Source organism: Carya illinoinensis, chromosome 13, assembly GCF_018687715.1.
Source record: "Carya illinoinensis cultivar Pawnee chromosome 13, C.illinoinensisPawnee_v1, whole genome shotgun sequence".
Lineage (NCBI taxonomy): Eukaryota > Viridiplantae > Streptophyta > Magnoliopsida > Fagales > Juglandaceae > Carya > Carya illinoinensis.
The window spans coordinates 812,839-824,787 of record NC_056764.1 but is presented as its reverse complement, the minus strand read 5'-3'; the positions used below and the strand labels follow the sequence as shown (position 1 = coordinate 824,787).

The window sequence follows — 11,949 nt, the reverse complement described above, 5'->3', positions numbered from 1 at the left end:
CCTCTGAGGTTAAGAGTACCTAATGGCTAATACTAATACTGCCACAATGAAAAATATTGGAAATACGTATGTAGGTGTTGTTCATTCCGGATGCATAATGAAGGTCCTGTTAACGATCTTAGCTGGTACTCTGTGAATTATTGCATTACCATTTGTTGAAATACATGAAGAAATAGAAAGATCGATTATTTCATGTGTAAACTAGTACAGGTCAAATTTGAATTGGAAGTATGGCCTTTCTTTCCTATCCTCAATGCATGTCAGTTCTTAGTACAATGAACAACCCTTTTTATTATGTATTTTGCCCAAAACCAATTCCCTAAATTCAAAACTCCAAATCTTGTCGGCTTAGTAATCGTTAGTACCAATTATTGCTGCTGCTACGTACACAACAAGGAGAATCAGTCTGCGCTCAACCTTTTGCACCTCCGCCCCAGTTGTCGTGCTTTATATGCATCTAACTTCAGCAGTACTCTAACTTAACTGTGGTGGCCTGATGGATTCAAGGGATTGAACTGAATTTAGGTTCAAATATGTCCGGCCATGTTGATGATCATCAGTTGCGTTGGTCAGATTTTCATCATTAACAACAAAGTGGGGTTTCAGTGTTATGGGTCCATATAGTCATAATATAGCTTCTGGAAGACCAAGCTTGCCACTAAGATATAGTTGTGTAGGTAAATCGCATTTGTGCAGATTTGAAACTGTTTCTGTCTTCGTCAAAGTTAAGGTCGACCCAGTCAAGGCAAGCAAGGGCTCTAGCAAATTATTCGAACTCTGATCGCTTTTTCTTTCCTTCCTTATTTCTTCTATCAAGGCTTTACCAGTGTCAATGCCTGTTTGTTTGAAGTTAAATTGTCAGAAAACACGGCTCCACTAACATGTTAGAAGTCATTATTCTATAGAAATATACAAGCAACGACGACCCACCTGCTAGGTATCCACCATGCACGTAACCATTAAATCTTTCACTTGTGTGTTCGCCGGTAAAGAAGATGCGTCCCACTGGAGCCTTATTACAACCCAAAACAATAAAAAAAGATATTTCAATTCAAAATCATAATGAAAAAATGAAGAATGTAATTATTCATGTTCGATTAATAGTAATTAATTAGAGATATGAACATATATGGAACGGAAAGGAAAAAGGTTTGCGTACCTTGATATTTTGAAAAAGTAGGGGATTGGAAATGATGGGATAGTTGCTGTAGCTGCCACGTTGGAACCTGTTATTCCACCAGCGAGGCACGAGTATATCAGTGGCATTAGGTATGTTGGGTCCAAACATGTCCCTGAGTACCCCCATTGCTTCTTTCAATGTCTCTTCATCTGACTGACCCTCCACACGTTTCGATTCCCCATTTGTCAACGTTACGACTAAGATATTTGAACCAGGGAATGCATTTTCCATGTGCTGATGACGTAGTAACGGATCAGCAACAAAGTTGGACAATTTAATGATTAATTAAGAATATGACTAGATGATCTCGTCCTATACCGATATTTAAAGATATTTTGACTAGAAATCCAGCATACTTTATTTGTCACAATACAATACAAAAAAATAGATCTGCCAACGGTATAGTGGCATAATAAGCAGTCCCCTTTCTCACGAGGAATGCCCCGGAGATCGAGCCTAATTTCATATCCCCAACACCCCTTACTAGAATCAATATATGCTATGTCAAAAAAAAAATGAAAATGAAAATTATAGAGATGTGAGATCCTGCATGCAATGCCTCTACGAGGTGTACTACTTCTACATAATTCGATCTTCTTCTAATCAGGCAGAGATTCGATATATAATCACATGGGTTTAGGAGATGTGATGATAATAAAAATTTAAAAAAAAAAAGTCAAACTAATAAGTTGGAAATAAAAATATTAAAAATAAGATTGGGATTAGTTCCTACGACCTTTCCATATTGCCAGCTCTATGAGAATGACAGGAACATCATATATATACATAACAATGGGCAGAATCATTCAAAACTAATGATGCAGAGACTTTAGTTTCTGTAATGATCCCTACAAGACAATAATTAATGTTTCATATCAAACGAGAAACACATAACCCAATCTCATAATTCATTTGCTGCATCAAACGACAGAACAAGTTGTTTTCATCAAATATTGGATTTTAACTATATAGCCGCACGACACAAGCGCGCTATGTTATGATAGCTAGTTGAGTCAGATGAACCAAATTTGTATTGTCTTAAAGCGTGTGGCAATAAGTTAATGATTTGGTAGTACTGATGCGTTTTAAATGGCAAATAAAGAAAAAACAGTGGGCGCTGATAGCGGGAATAAATCCGAGATCACTGATCGGGTACCCCACATCATGTACATGACTTGTATATATAACTACAAAACTGCTAAGCTAATTTATACAGCCACTTATAGGATATCAATCCGATTGATAACTCCGTTGATGTTGGAATAATTTAGGGAGCATAGCAAAGCTAGGATGCAGTTTTCTTCACATTTAACCTAAAACAGAAGCCAACTATATAATCCCTCCTAATAAGTGATGTGTCAATGTGTCAGCAACAACCAAAGGTGGTATTAATTGAAGATAATTATGCTAAGGTTTTATTTTAACTAGATTCCATTTTTTTTTTTTTTTCCTTTGTTCAATTTCCTCTGATCCCCCGCACAAACCAACCCCCCGCCCCCTCCTCTCTCTCTCTCTCTCTCTCTCTCTCACACACACACACAAGGACCATTACTTCAGACAACACACGATTGACAACGTAATGAATTAGTTAATTGCATAGACTTGTGGTGGAAGCTAGCCCGCAATCCAAGAAAAACAATCTATATATATATATATATATGATGATTCAAAATCCCATAACAAAGTTGGAAGAGCCAGCATTGCACTAAGGACGTCTGAATGTTAGCTGGCAACATTAACAACTATAATAACAATAAGAAAAAATAAAAATAAAAACAAATGCAAACAAACCTGCCAGAACGTGTAGTAGCCCCTCCTCTCGTGGGCATAGATGAAGAACTCTTTTTCAGGTCCACATGGCCAGAACTTGTATGGGAATTTTAAGAAGATCTTTGTGTACACCATCACGTCACATGTCTCTATGGCCTCCATTTTCCACCTCTGTTCCATTATTTTATTCATGATTATGTCAATACTAAAACATAAAAAAAATTTAATATGAATTGGAACTTCACATGCAGCAGCAAAACTTAGACCAAGGGACCACGAATATACATGACCTACCGCCACCAAATATTATGTCATGGGCGAGTCCCGATCAAAATTGACTTACAAAAGAAAGTCCAGATAAATCTTGTTCAAGCACATGTCTGTCAAGAGCAGAATATGTGCTTAATTGATTTAGCAGTTTACCACCAACCAGCCGAGATTAATAATCCCCTAAACCACTACGATTAATTTGCAGAGACTTTGTTGGCAGTAACTCGTCTCATTTTTTTACAACCAGAATATGAAGAATAGTAAAACCAACCACCACAATAAATAAATGCCAATTGTCCTAGTCTCATAGACCATATTATGATAAACCAATCAAGGACCAGATTTAAGGATGAAGTACTGCAACAAACCATTTTCAGAACACCGAACACTAGTTGTGGCCTAGTTTTATTCATTCTCAACAATAATATACTTCTACTTAACCGGTTTCCAAACTGTACAAACATCCACAACCACCATACAGTACAGTGCCATTAGCCAACTAACAAATAGTCTTATCACATAGAGGATCCAATAGTCAAGCCATGAGTTATTAATAGCGTGGATCGTGCAATCCATATTTTTCATATAAGAACACCTCGAGAATCCCTCTTGCGCATCAGCCAGTGAACTTTGAATACTATCCATAAGTTCTGAAGGCATTTAATACGTGGGTCAGACCCCACAGATCAAGTAAAGAGATGAAATTTTTTTAAAAAATAAAACAGAGGTGGAAAGCAGCGTGCCCTACTAGTGTGTTATCTCTATAGATTCCCCTTCGCTGGACTAAATTAACATATGCACATTCTAGAGGTTTTTACTCATTCTCTCTCTTTCTTTTTAAAATACGGGCCGGTATGGTCAATCATTCTTGGGACTAGGGAAAAATAATTGGTCTCGAGCGTAACAGCTGTGAGTAATTGATCACACAAAACGGGACACTCAGATTAATAAAGTGCTATTAGGTTCAAGGAGTAAAGTCCGGTTATTATGAGTAAAGTCCGGTTATTATGAGTAAATCAATTTACCAAACAACCTCAAATGTCTACGATATTTCAGTTAATCGCCTGGGTGCAAAAGGGTTAGCGTAGTCATGAGTTGCAAGAATTTCACGATCAACTAGAGAGCACAATGTCATGAAATCAAAAGGTACGTGACATGTACAGTGACTCAGTGAGTTCGAACTAGATTAGGCAAGGTTTGAAAGTGCATAAAAAAATGGAAGAGGAAACGTACGGGTAAGGGTGGTCTGAAGGAAATGAGGTCACTTTGGAGAACACCAATACTGGCGGACAAAACCACGTAATTGGCTTCGTAGACGCAACCATCCTCCGTTAATACCTTCACGCCGTTTCTCGATTGCTGTAATTCCCGAACCACCTGCATCAAATCCGTGCATAATAACACAGCCATAAATGTGTGAGCTTAATTTAACATAAAAAACAGAGTCCAAGGCAACAACCCATAAGATTCTGAGAAGTCAAACCAAGAAAATCTGTGCAATTTGAAATTCCAAAATGTAAAATGGGAAATATTTATTGAAAGAGAATCTGTGCAGAGTTGAGGTTAACAGATCATTTACCCACTTATAGTAGCTTTTCTAAAAGATGAAAATCCACTGTGAATTATGGCATTAGCGGAGACACGAGTTCCATTGGCTCCAGATTCGTTTGGCATTTGAGGGAGGTAGCGGTGGCAAAGACAACTGCCCATTAAAGGGAGAAAATGACAAGACCCCCTCTACTTTCATGTTCACTATTTGACTGATATGACATCTCACCTCATAGGGTATAGTGTTCTGGGTCATAACTCACACTGTGTAGGGTGATGGAAAATTTGAAATTTGGGGCCTACAAATTTATGAGTGATAAAAGGGCTTTAATGGTTGCAAGCACCAAGCATTCGATAGCTATGTGATTGAAATCAAATATGGTGTAGATAGGTCAAATTATGGCTGTAAGTTGGGGCCCTCAACAAATAAAGTGTACTATTTTTCTAGCCTCGTTGTAAGCATTGGGAATTGGAAGAAATGGTCAAATAAACGATTCAAGATATTTATTAATTAACGATCATATCAAAAAGAATAGCAACAGTGTCTATTCATTTCAGTGTCTTCATCAGCTCTACTTTCAACACCCAAACATAAAAGTTTTCTAGGGCCCTAATTTTCTAAATGAATGTTTCTAAAACAGTGACGAATTAAAAACATGAAATCTAGCCTGTACGTACGTAAGTTCCTTTACGTCTATTTCAAAATATTTTGCTCTCTTAAATCGGAAAAAAACAATTATATATACTTCAATTTTTTCCTGTGCAATGATGCATTTTATTTTTATTTACCTCAAAGAATTGATAATGGCACCTAAATCATGTAAGAAAAATAAGTAGTTTCAACCAGAAAAAGAAATTGCGAACGTACAAGGGCATTAATACGAGTGTCCAAGACCCATAGCAAACATCATAGAAAATTCCCGTTAACCTACTTAATTGATTAGTAATTTATTGTGAACGAGAGAAATGGCATATAGATCCAGAAAATATTAATCAATTTAAAAGTAAAAAAACAAAAATGAGTTGACTGAAGGGACGAAAAAAAAAAAATATTTTTTTATAAATAATAATATTGAAAATTTCAGAAAACGTCATTATCTGCAAATTCCAGAAGTAGGTCAATCTATCTATACAAGAATTGGAAAGGAGTAGGTACGTGCAAACAAAAAGAGATCTTTGGATTCTTCCCCTATATTAAATGAAACAAGTTATGAAAAGACAACATAAAGAAGTGAAAAAGAAATATAATAATAGAATGAGACTATTCTACCTTGTTTAGTTTGAGACGGCTGTCCAGGATATTACCCTCAGACGTAAAAAGAAAATCTTCAGCCATTTTGTATAGCAAATACTCATACCCTCTTTCATCTGCAACTAAATATTCTTGTTCTCCAAAATCTACGTAAGTTGAAATTGGCTCAACCTCTGCACCCAAAACACATTTCCAATTCATGTTTTTTTAACAGCTTAAAGAGAAATAATTACTATATAATGAGAAATATAACACAGATATAATCTCACAAATGATATATTTAGACACTTAAATATGGTATGGTATATTGGTATCCAAACGCTTTACATTGAAACATCTCAATCACATACACCCTTTATTACGTTTCAAGAAGGACGTCATGATTTACAGAAAGTTTAAAAAAAAAACAAACGAACGAACACACACACACAGGGAATTAGATAAATTCACTACAAATAAAGTCGATCTATAATCAAGATTATGCATCTATTTGAAGCTCTTCTTTCTTTCTTTCTTGATTTCACCACTTTCTCAGCTATCAATTAAACAGAGAATTATCCATAAACGAGCTATAAAACTCACCTGCCATCTCAAAATCATGTAGGATAAAGTCAATGGCAAGCTCTATCGGCGTCTTCGGCGAGCTAAACAAACGCCCAAAAAAATCAAAAGAAAAATAAATCATTTGTATTCATATGATATGGACATTGATGTACGAGTAGAATATCTTTTTGGATAAGCATAAGAAAACTTATTCAGAATCACATTATTTAATAAGGCATAAGCTGATTTTGGCAGCAAAATCAACAGTCAAACTGGACTTACGAAGGTGGTTCGGTTACTCTACTGACGTCGCAACCACCACCTCGGACCTCCAGCTCCTTGATGGCCTCCTCTTTCCTCAACTGCTGAATCGCCGAGTCCACCGCCTTCTTGTACGAGTCGGCAGCGAGCCCGCTCGGGAAAATCTTGCCGCTGCAACAGCAACAAGATAAAGTAGTTCAAAACCATCGTCGTTCAATATAAAATGTTCTAAGTGGATTCTATCCTGTGTGAGACTCGGAATAAAAAACGAAATGTCGTGGAGCAGCAACGTCACCACGGCACAAAATAGCAAAAATAAGAAGCGGTTAGAGAGAGAAAGGTATTGTATTCGGATACGGATACCTGCGGTCGTAGATGTTGTAGCGGGCATTGCTGTAGTCGGAGAAGCAAGTGCGTAGGCCGGATTGATTGGCGAGCTCCCAGACGGGGTTGGACTCTTTGCCACCAACTCCGGCAATCCAGCCAGCCCCGAGCTCCACCGACACGCCTCCGAAATCCTCCTTTCGGACCCTGCCTCCGATTCGGTCCGAAGCCTCCAGAATCACCAGGTCCTCCAATCCGTTCTCCGTTAACACTTTCGCCGCCGATAAACCTTACCAAGATAAACAGGCAAGAGATTGAGTTAAAATAAAAAAGAAAGTATCGCGTATATGGAATGAAAGGTGGAGATGTTTATATTGGGGCCTACCGGAGACACCAGCACCGATGATGATGACGGAGTACCGGGAAGGGGAATCCATGAACAGAACGAAACGAAATTGAGAGAAACGAATGCGCGTTATGCGAGAGAGAGAGAGAGTTCTTGTTGGCGAGAGAGGCAGAAATAGCGGGAGTCCATTTATATAGTTTGTCGAAGGCTGTCCTCTTCGTTTCCACTTTCCCGGTAGCGAGGGAAATAGAGAGTGAGACACTTTCATCGGGAATTATATTTTTCATAGTGACGTGGCTTGACGCGCAACTGCCCGTGCAATGGTGTTTTCGTCTTTTCAACCGGGGTTCATTGGGGGTTTTACTAATTTCGCGAAGTGTGTCACCGAAATTACCGTCTGACCCTTAAAACACGCATAATATTGCAACGAAGAAATAAAATGAACATTTTATCGTTAATAATCAGACTCTTGAGCTGCGATTTATTTGTGTTGTAAGATATTTGACCGTTTATTTGTGCAAGTTAAATGAAATTCAAATTCCCTTAATTAATTAGTCCCTAAGGAAGAAAGAAAACATTATGCCATGTTATTTAGATCGTGAAAATGCATTCTATGTCAAATTTTCACGAAAAATACTAACGTCTGGTCTCGATTTTTTATTTATTTAATAAGTAAATAATTATGATTTAATAATGTTATGAATTTATTTTTAAATGTTTAAGGGGAAAAGAAATACATAAGAAAATTATTTTAAAAAAATAGCACGTATTAGAAGAATTTCTCGATGAGTATAGTGCTACGTACTCAATTCTAGCTCATTTATAATGAGACAAAAGTAGTACTAACTTATATTTAGTAGGGAAGGTTAATACCATTAAAAAAAAGTATTGATAATTAACTATCAATAAAATAAATAATTGGAAAACATAATTATAACATCATATATAGAAGGTGGATCAAGATTTTACTTTGGGAATCTTTATTAGGATTATTGGGCGAATTTGAAGGTTCTATTTTCTTATTAGGTGAAAAGGATATAGTCTGAAGTTCTATTTGAGAAACATTAATGTACTGGAGAAATTTATGAGTCTCATTCATCTTATAAACTGATTTAATAAGAAAGAGTTACTCATTGCTTATAAATATGCCTAAGACTTTATCCACAGGTAATGTGGGATTTATTTCTCAAGACCCTTTTTCACATGCAGATCAATATTTTTCGTGATTCTTGTTATGGGATAAGTAGTTTGGAGCCCCATTCGTCCTGAATCTGGCTCTAATACCATGAAAATAATTTTTGAGTCTAATTCATCTTATAAAATCAATTCAATAAAAAAGAGTTACTTATTGCTTATAAATATCTTCTAGATCTTGTCCACATACAATGTAAAATATATTCCTCAACATAATCTTAATAATATATATGAATATGATTATGGCATCTACTGAGCAGTACTGTGTGAGAACTTAGAGGATTGAGGAACTAATATATGTGATACATACTATAAATATCCATAATTTTCTAATGGTAATTATGTCATTTGAAGGAAAATAAACATAAATCTCTAAAGATAATTAATTAGGTCAATTTTTTAAGGAACAATAATATTTCACATCGTAATAAAAACCTTATAATTATGACAATATCATAGAGGGTGATAAATTGTGGATAGAGTAAGAAATGGAAGAGATATACCAACATGAAAAATCCGGAGTTTTAGGTGGTAGAGACTATAGGGTATATCTCATGCATGTATATGTCCGAGTTTGGAATAAATTATGGTTTTAATTTTAGCCATTGAGATAGTGGCATGTAATCTACGTACGTAGGACACTTATCTAGGCCGCATGCATGCACTTTGCAGGTTGAGTTTATTATAATTTTAAATATTTTGTAGTATGTGAAAAAAGAATGATCAGACTTTGAATTGTAGAAACTTAATTTAATAAATATATATATATATATATATATATTTATATATGATTAGAGCATGATACATACCTCTCTCCCATCGTCATGCGCGCTTACACATAATATATAATGGAATATAGAAAGTTAATCTTAGAAAAACTAAAACTAACTTAATAAAAAATAAATAAATCAAGAATAATTAATTACATTTTTATTTTTATTACTACGTACCCTTAATTGTCCAGACCGGCGGCCGGCATGATGAATGGATTCTTCTGACTGACTCTTAATTAAAGAGGCCCAAACTGTGGGCGCTATTGAAGTTGTCAACTAATGTGCAGAGTTGACGAACTACACAAGTCAACGGTTGATAATCTATCAGTTTTATCGAGTTGACAATGGTTAACTATTGCATGTAACTCACTACTAACTCCTACAAAAATTTTTATTATTTTATAAGCGAGACACATTGCATATGTTCATGTACCCTAAGGTCAATCATTTTTTTAATAAGGAACGATTAATTTTCGGTTGGACTGCTTAAAATTATTTATCTATATACTTCCACATGAGTAAAAGGATGTAACAGTCAATTCGGATCATATGAAGGGCTAATATGTAAAGCAACCAAACAAATGAAGGGGTTTATTAGTCATCAAGAAGGATAGAACAGGAATTTCGATGACCGAAGAGGAGAAGGGTATAATGGTAAATTTGATAGGGCTTTAGTCTACAAAGTCAACGGGCGGTCTAAACCGTGTGGAGGTGGGTGTAGTGTGGTGGTGTGCGCCAATATCAGAACGTGGAAGGCAAGGAATTTCAGTGGCAGAGCCGCATACGAACCCACCACTTGGCAGTTGGCACTGTAAATTCACACGGGTGAAACTCTTTGCGGCGGCTAGGTGGCTACGAGCCGTCACTTTTAGCCATAACACCTTAATCACGGATAATCTCTATAAACATCGATGTTACATCATGTTCCGTACGTGCGTGCTATACATAAAGGATATAGAAATAGATCAATGGTGTAAACGTACTTAAATGGTGACATAGATAGATTAGAAGTTACTCAAGAGCTTAATATCATTGCTTGAGCATAACACTCGCTCATTGTTTTAAAAGTTTGTCAAATTTCTGTTTATGACTATTTTAAATGTGAAAAGATATTTATAATTGTAAATTACAGCTGTTTTAAACAAATAAAATATATAACTTATATGAAAATAAAATTAATTTTTTAATAATAAATATTACGTTTTTTAAAATAATTATGTGATATTTATGTAATTTATAATTATATATAAAATTACTCTATTTTAAAAATGATGCATACATAGTACCATTTTGCAAATTGATGAATCACTCTCACAAGTTTGAGCAAAAGGGATGGCGTGCACAACTTGTGCATGTATAGATGGATGTGACAGTACCCCCGGATTACTTGGTGACACATAATTTGTAGGCCCTAAAATGGCACATGAAGTATCATGTTTCGAAACTTTGTCGTGTTTTTGGCTTCATATAGTATACTGGTTTGGTCCTTTGTTTCTAGGATTTATGATATGGGTCCTTTTCATATGGCTTATTTCATCAAGATACGTTTATTAAAAGATACTCGACAAGATCGATTCATGAGGTCCGCCTTTCGTTTACCAATTTGATTACATAGAGATATGGTACGATTTGATATGTCCTTGATTATAACTAATTAAATTAATATTAATTTTCCATCGGCGATTCATTTTTCTTATCTACATTTTTCTATATCCCGGAAACAACTATGTATATTTCATGGGACATCACTTTTACCATGAAATCAAGGATCATTACATGTAGCGTATTGAGGAGAAGAATTTCAATTTTAATTAGTTTAATTATTTTTTGAGATGGATATATATAAGAAATTTTCTATTAATAAGTCGGTTTGGATAATTACACATCAAATAAAATATTTAAATGGCACAATTTAAATTTAAAAGAAAATTTTTAAAATTTAATTTTTATCATTAAAATGACTTATATGATATGTTTTACATACTAACATATAATATTCGATCTGTCTAAAAATTGATGAGCACGTGACTATGATTAATACATAGGTTTTGCTACACAACCTCCTAACATCCCAACACTCCATTTTTTTTTTAATTTTTATTATTTTATTTTTATTAAATATTTAATATATAAATAATGAATAAAATAATTAAATTAATTTAAAAAGAATAAATTTAAAAAATATATTAAAAAAATTAAAAAATTAAAAAAAAGTGAGATGTTAGAGTGTTGGGAGGTTGTGTAGATTTTTTCTTAATACATATATAGCTACAAGTACATCTTAAAAAAGTGTCATCATTTCAATCCAAATCAAGAAGATCATCCCAATTAAATTTGGGTAATCATTTAAAGACACTACCATCAATAACTAGCAATCATTATATATATATATATATATATATATGCACGCATGTAAAGTTGGCTAAGTAATCTAATTAAGCAAAACGCATACACGTAAAACCACGGGACCTATTTTTAGAAGACCAAA

General features: G+C 34.9%; 1 protein-coding gene across 1 annotated transcript; it reads right to left on the bottom strand.

Moving 5' to 3' along the window:
* Nucleotides 1-98: 98 nt before the first annotated feature.
* Nucleotides 99-7,736, bottom strand: LOC122292875 (polyamine oxidase 1-like). Its single transcript, XM_043101419.1, has 10 exons — nucleotides 7,534-7,736; nucleotides 7,188-7,437; nucleotides 6,846-6,995; nucleotides 6,603-6,664; nucleotides 6,039-6,193; nucleotides 4,454-4,597; nucleotides 2,972-3,121; nucleotides 1,160-1,414; nucleotides 931-1,012; nucleotides 99-836 (listed from the first exon to the last, which is right to left on the bottom strand). The coding sequence occupies exons 1-10, from the start codon at nucleotides 7,583-7,585 to the stop codon at nucleotides 625-627; spliced, it is 1,512 nt and encodes a 503-aa protein (XP_042957353.1). The 5' UTR covers nucleotides 7,586-7,736; the 3' UTR covers nucleotides 99-624.
* Nucleotides 7,737-11,949: the final 4,213 nt, after the last annotated feature.

Excerpts from the sequence above, each read along its gene's own strand:
- LOC122292875 (XM_043101419.1), bottom strand. The coding sequence starts at position 7,585 with ATGGATTCCCCTTCCCGGTACTCCGTCATCATCATCGGTGCTGGTGTC. Across the intron at positions 6,996-7,187 it reads TACAACATCTACGACCGCAG|CGGCAAGATTTTCCCGAGCG; the intron begins GTATCCGTATCC and ends TTGCTGTTGCAG. Across the intron at positions 837-930 it reads GCATGGTGGATACCTAGCAG|GCATTGACACTGGTAAAGCC; the intron begins GTGGGTCGTCGT and ends TCAAACAAACAG.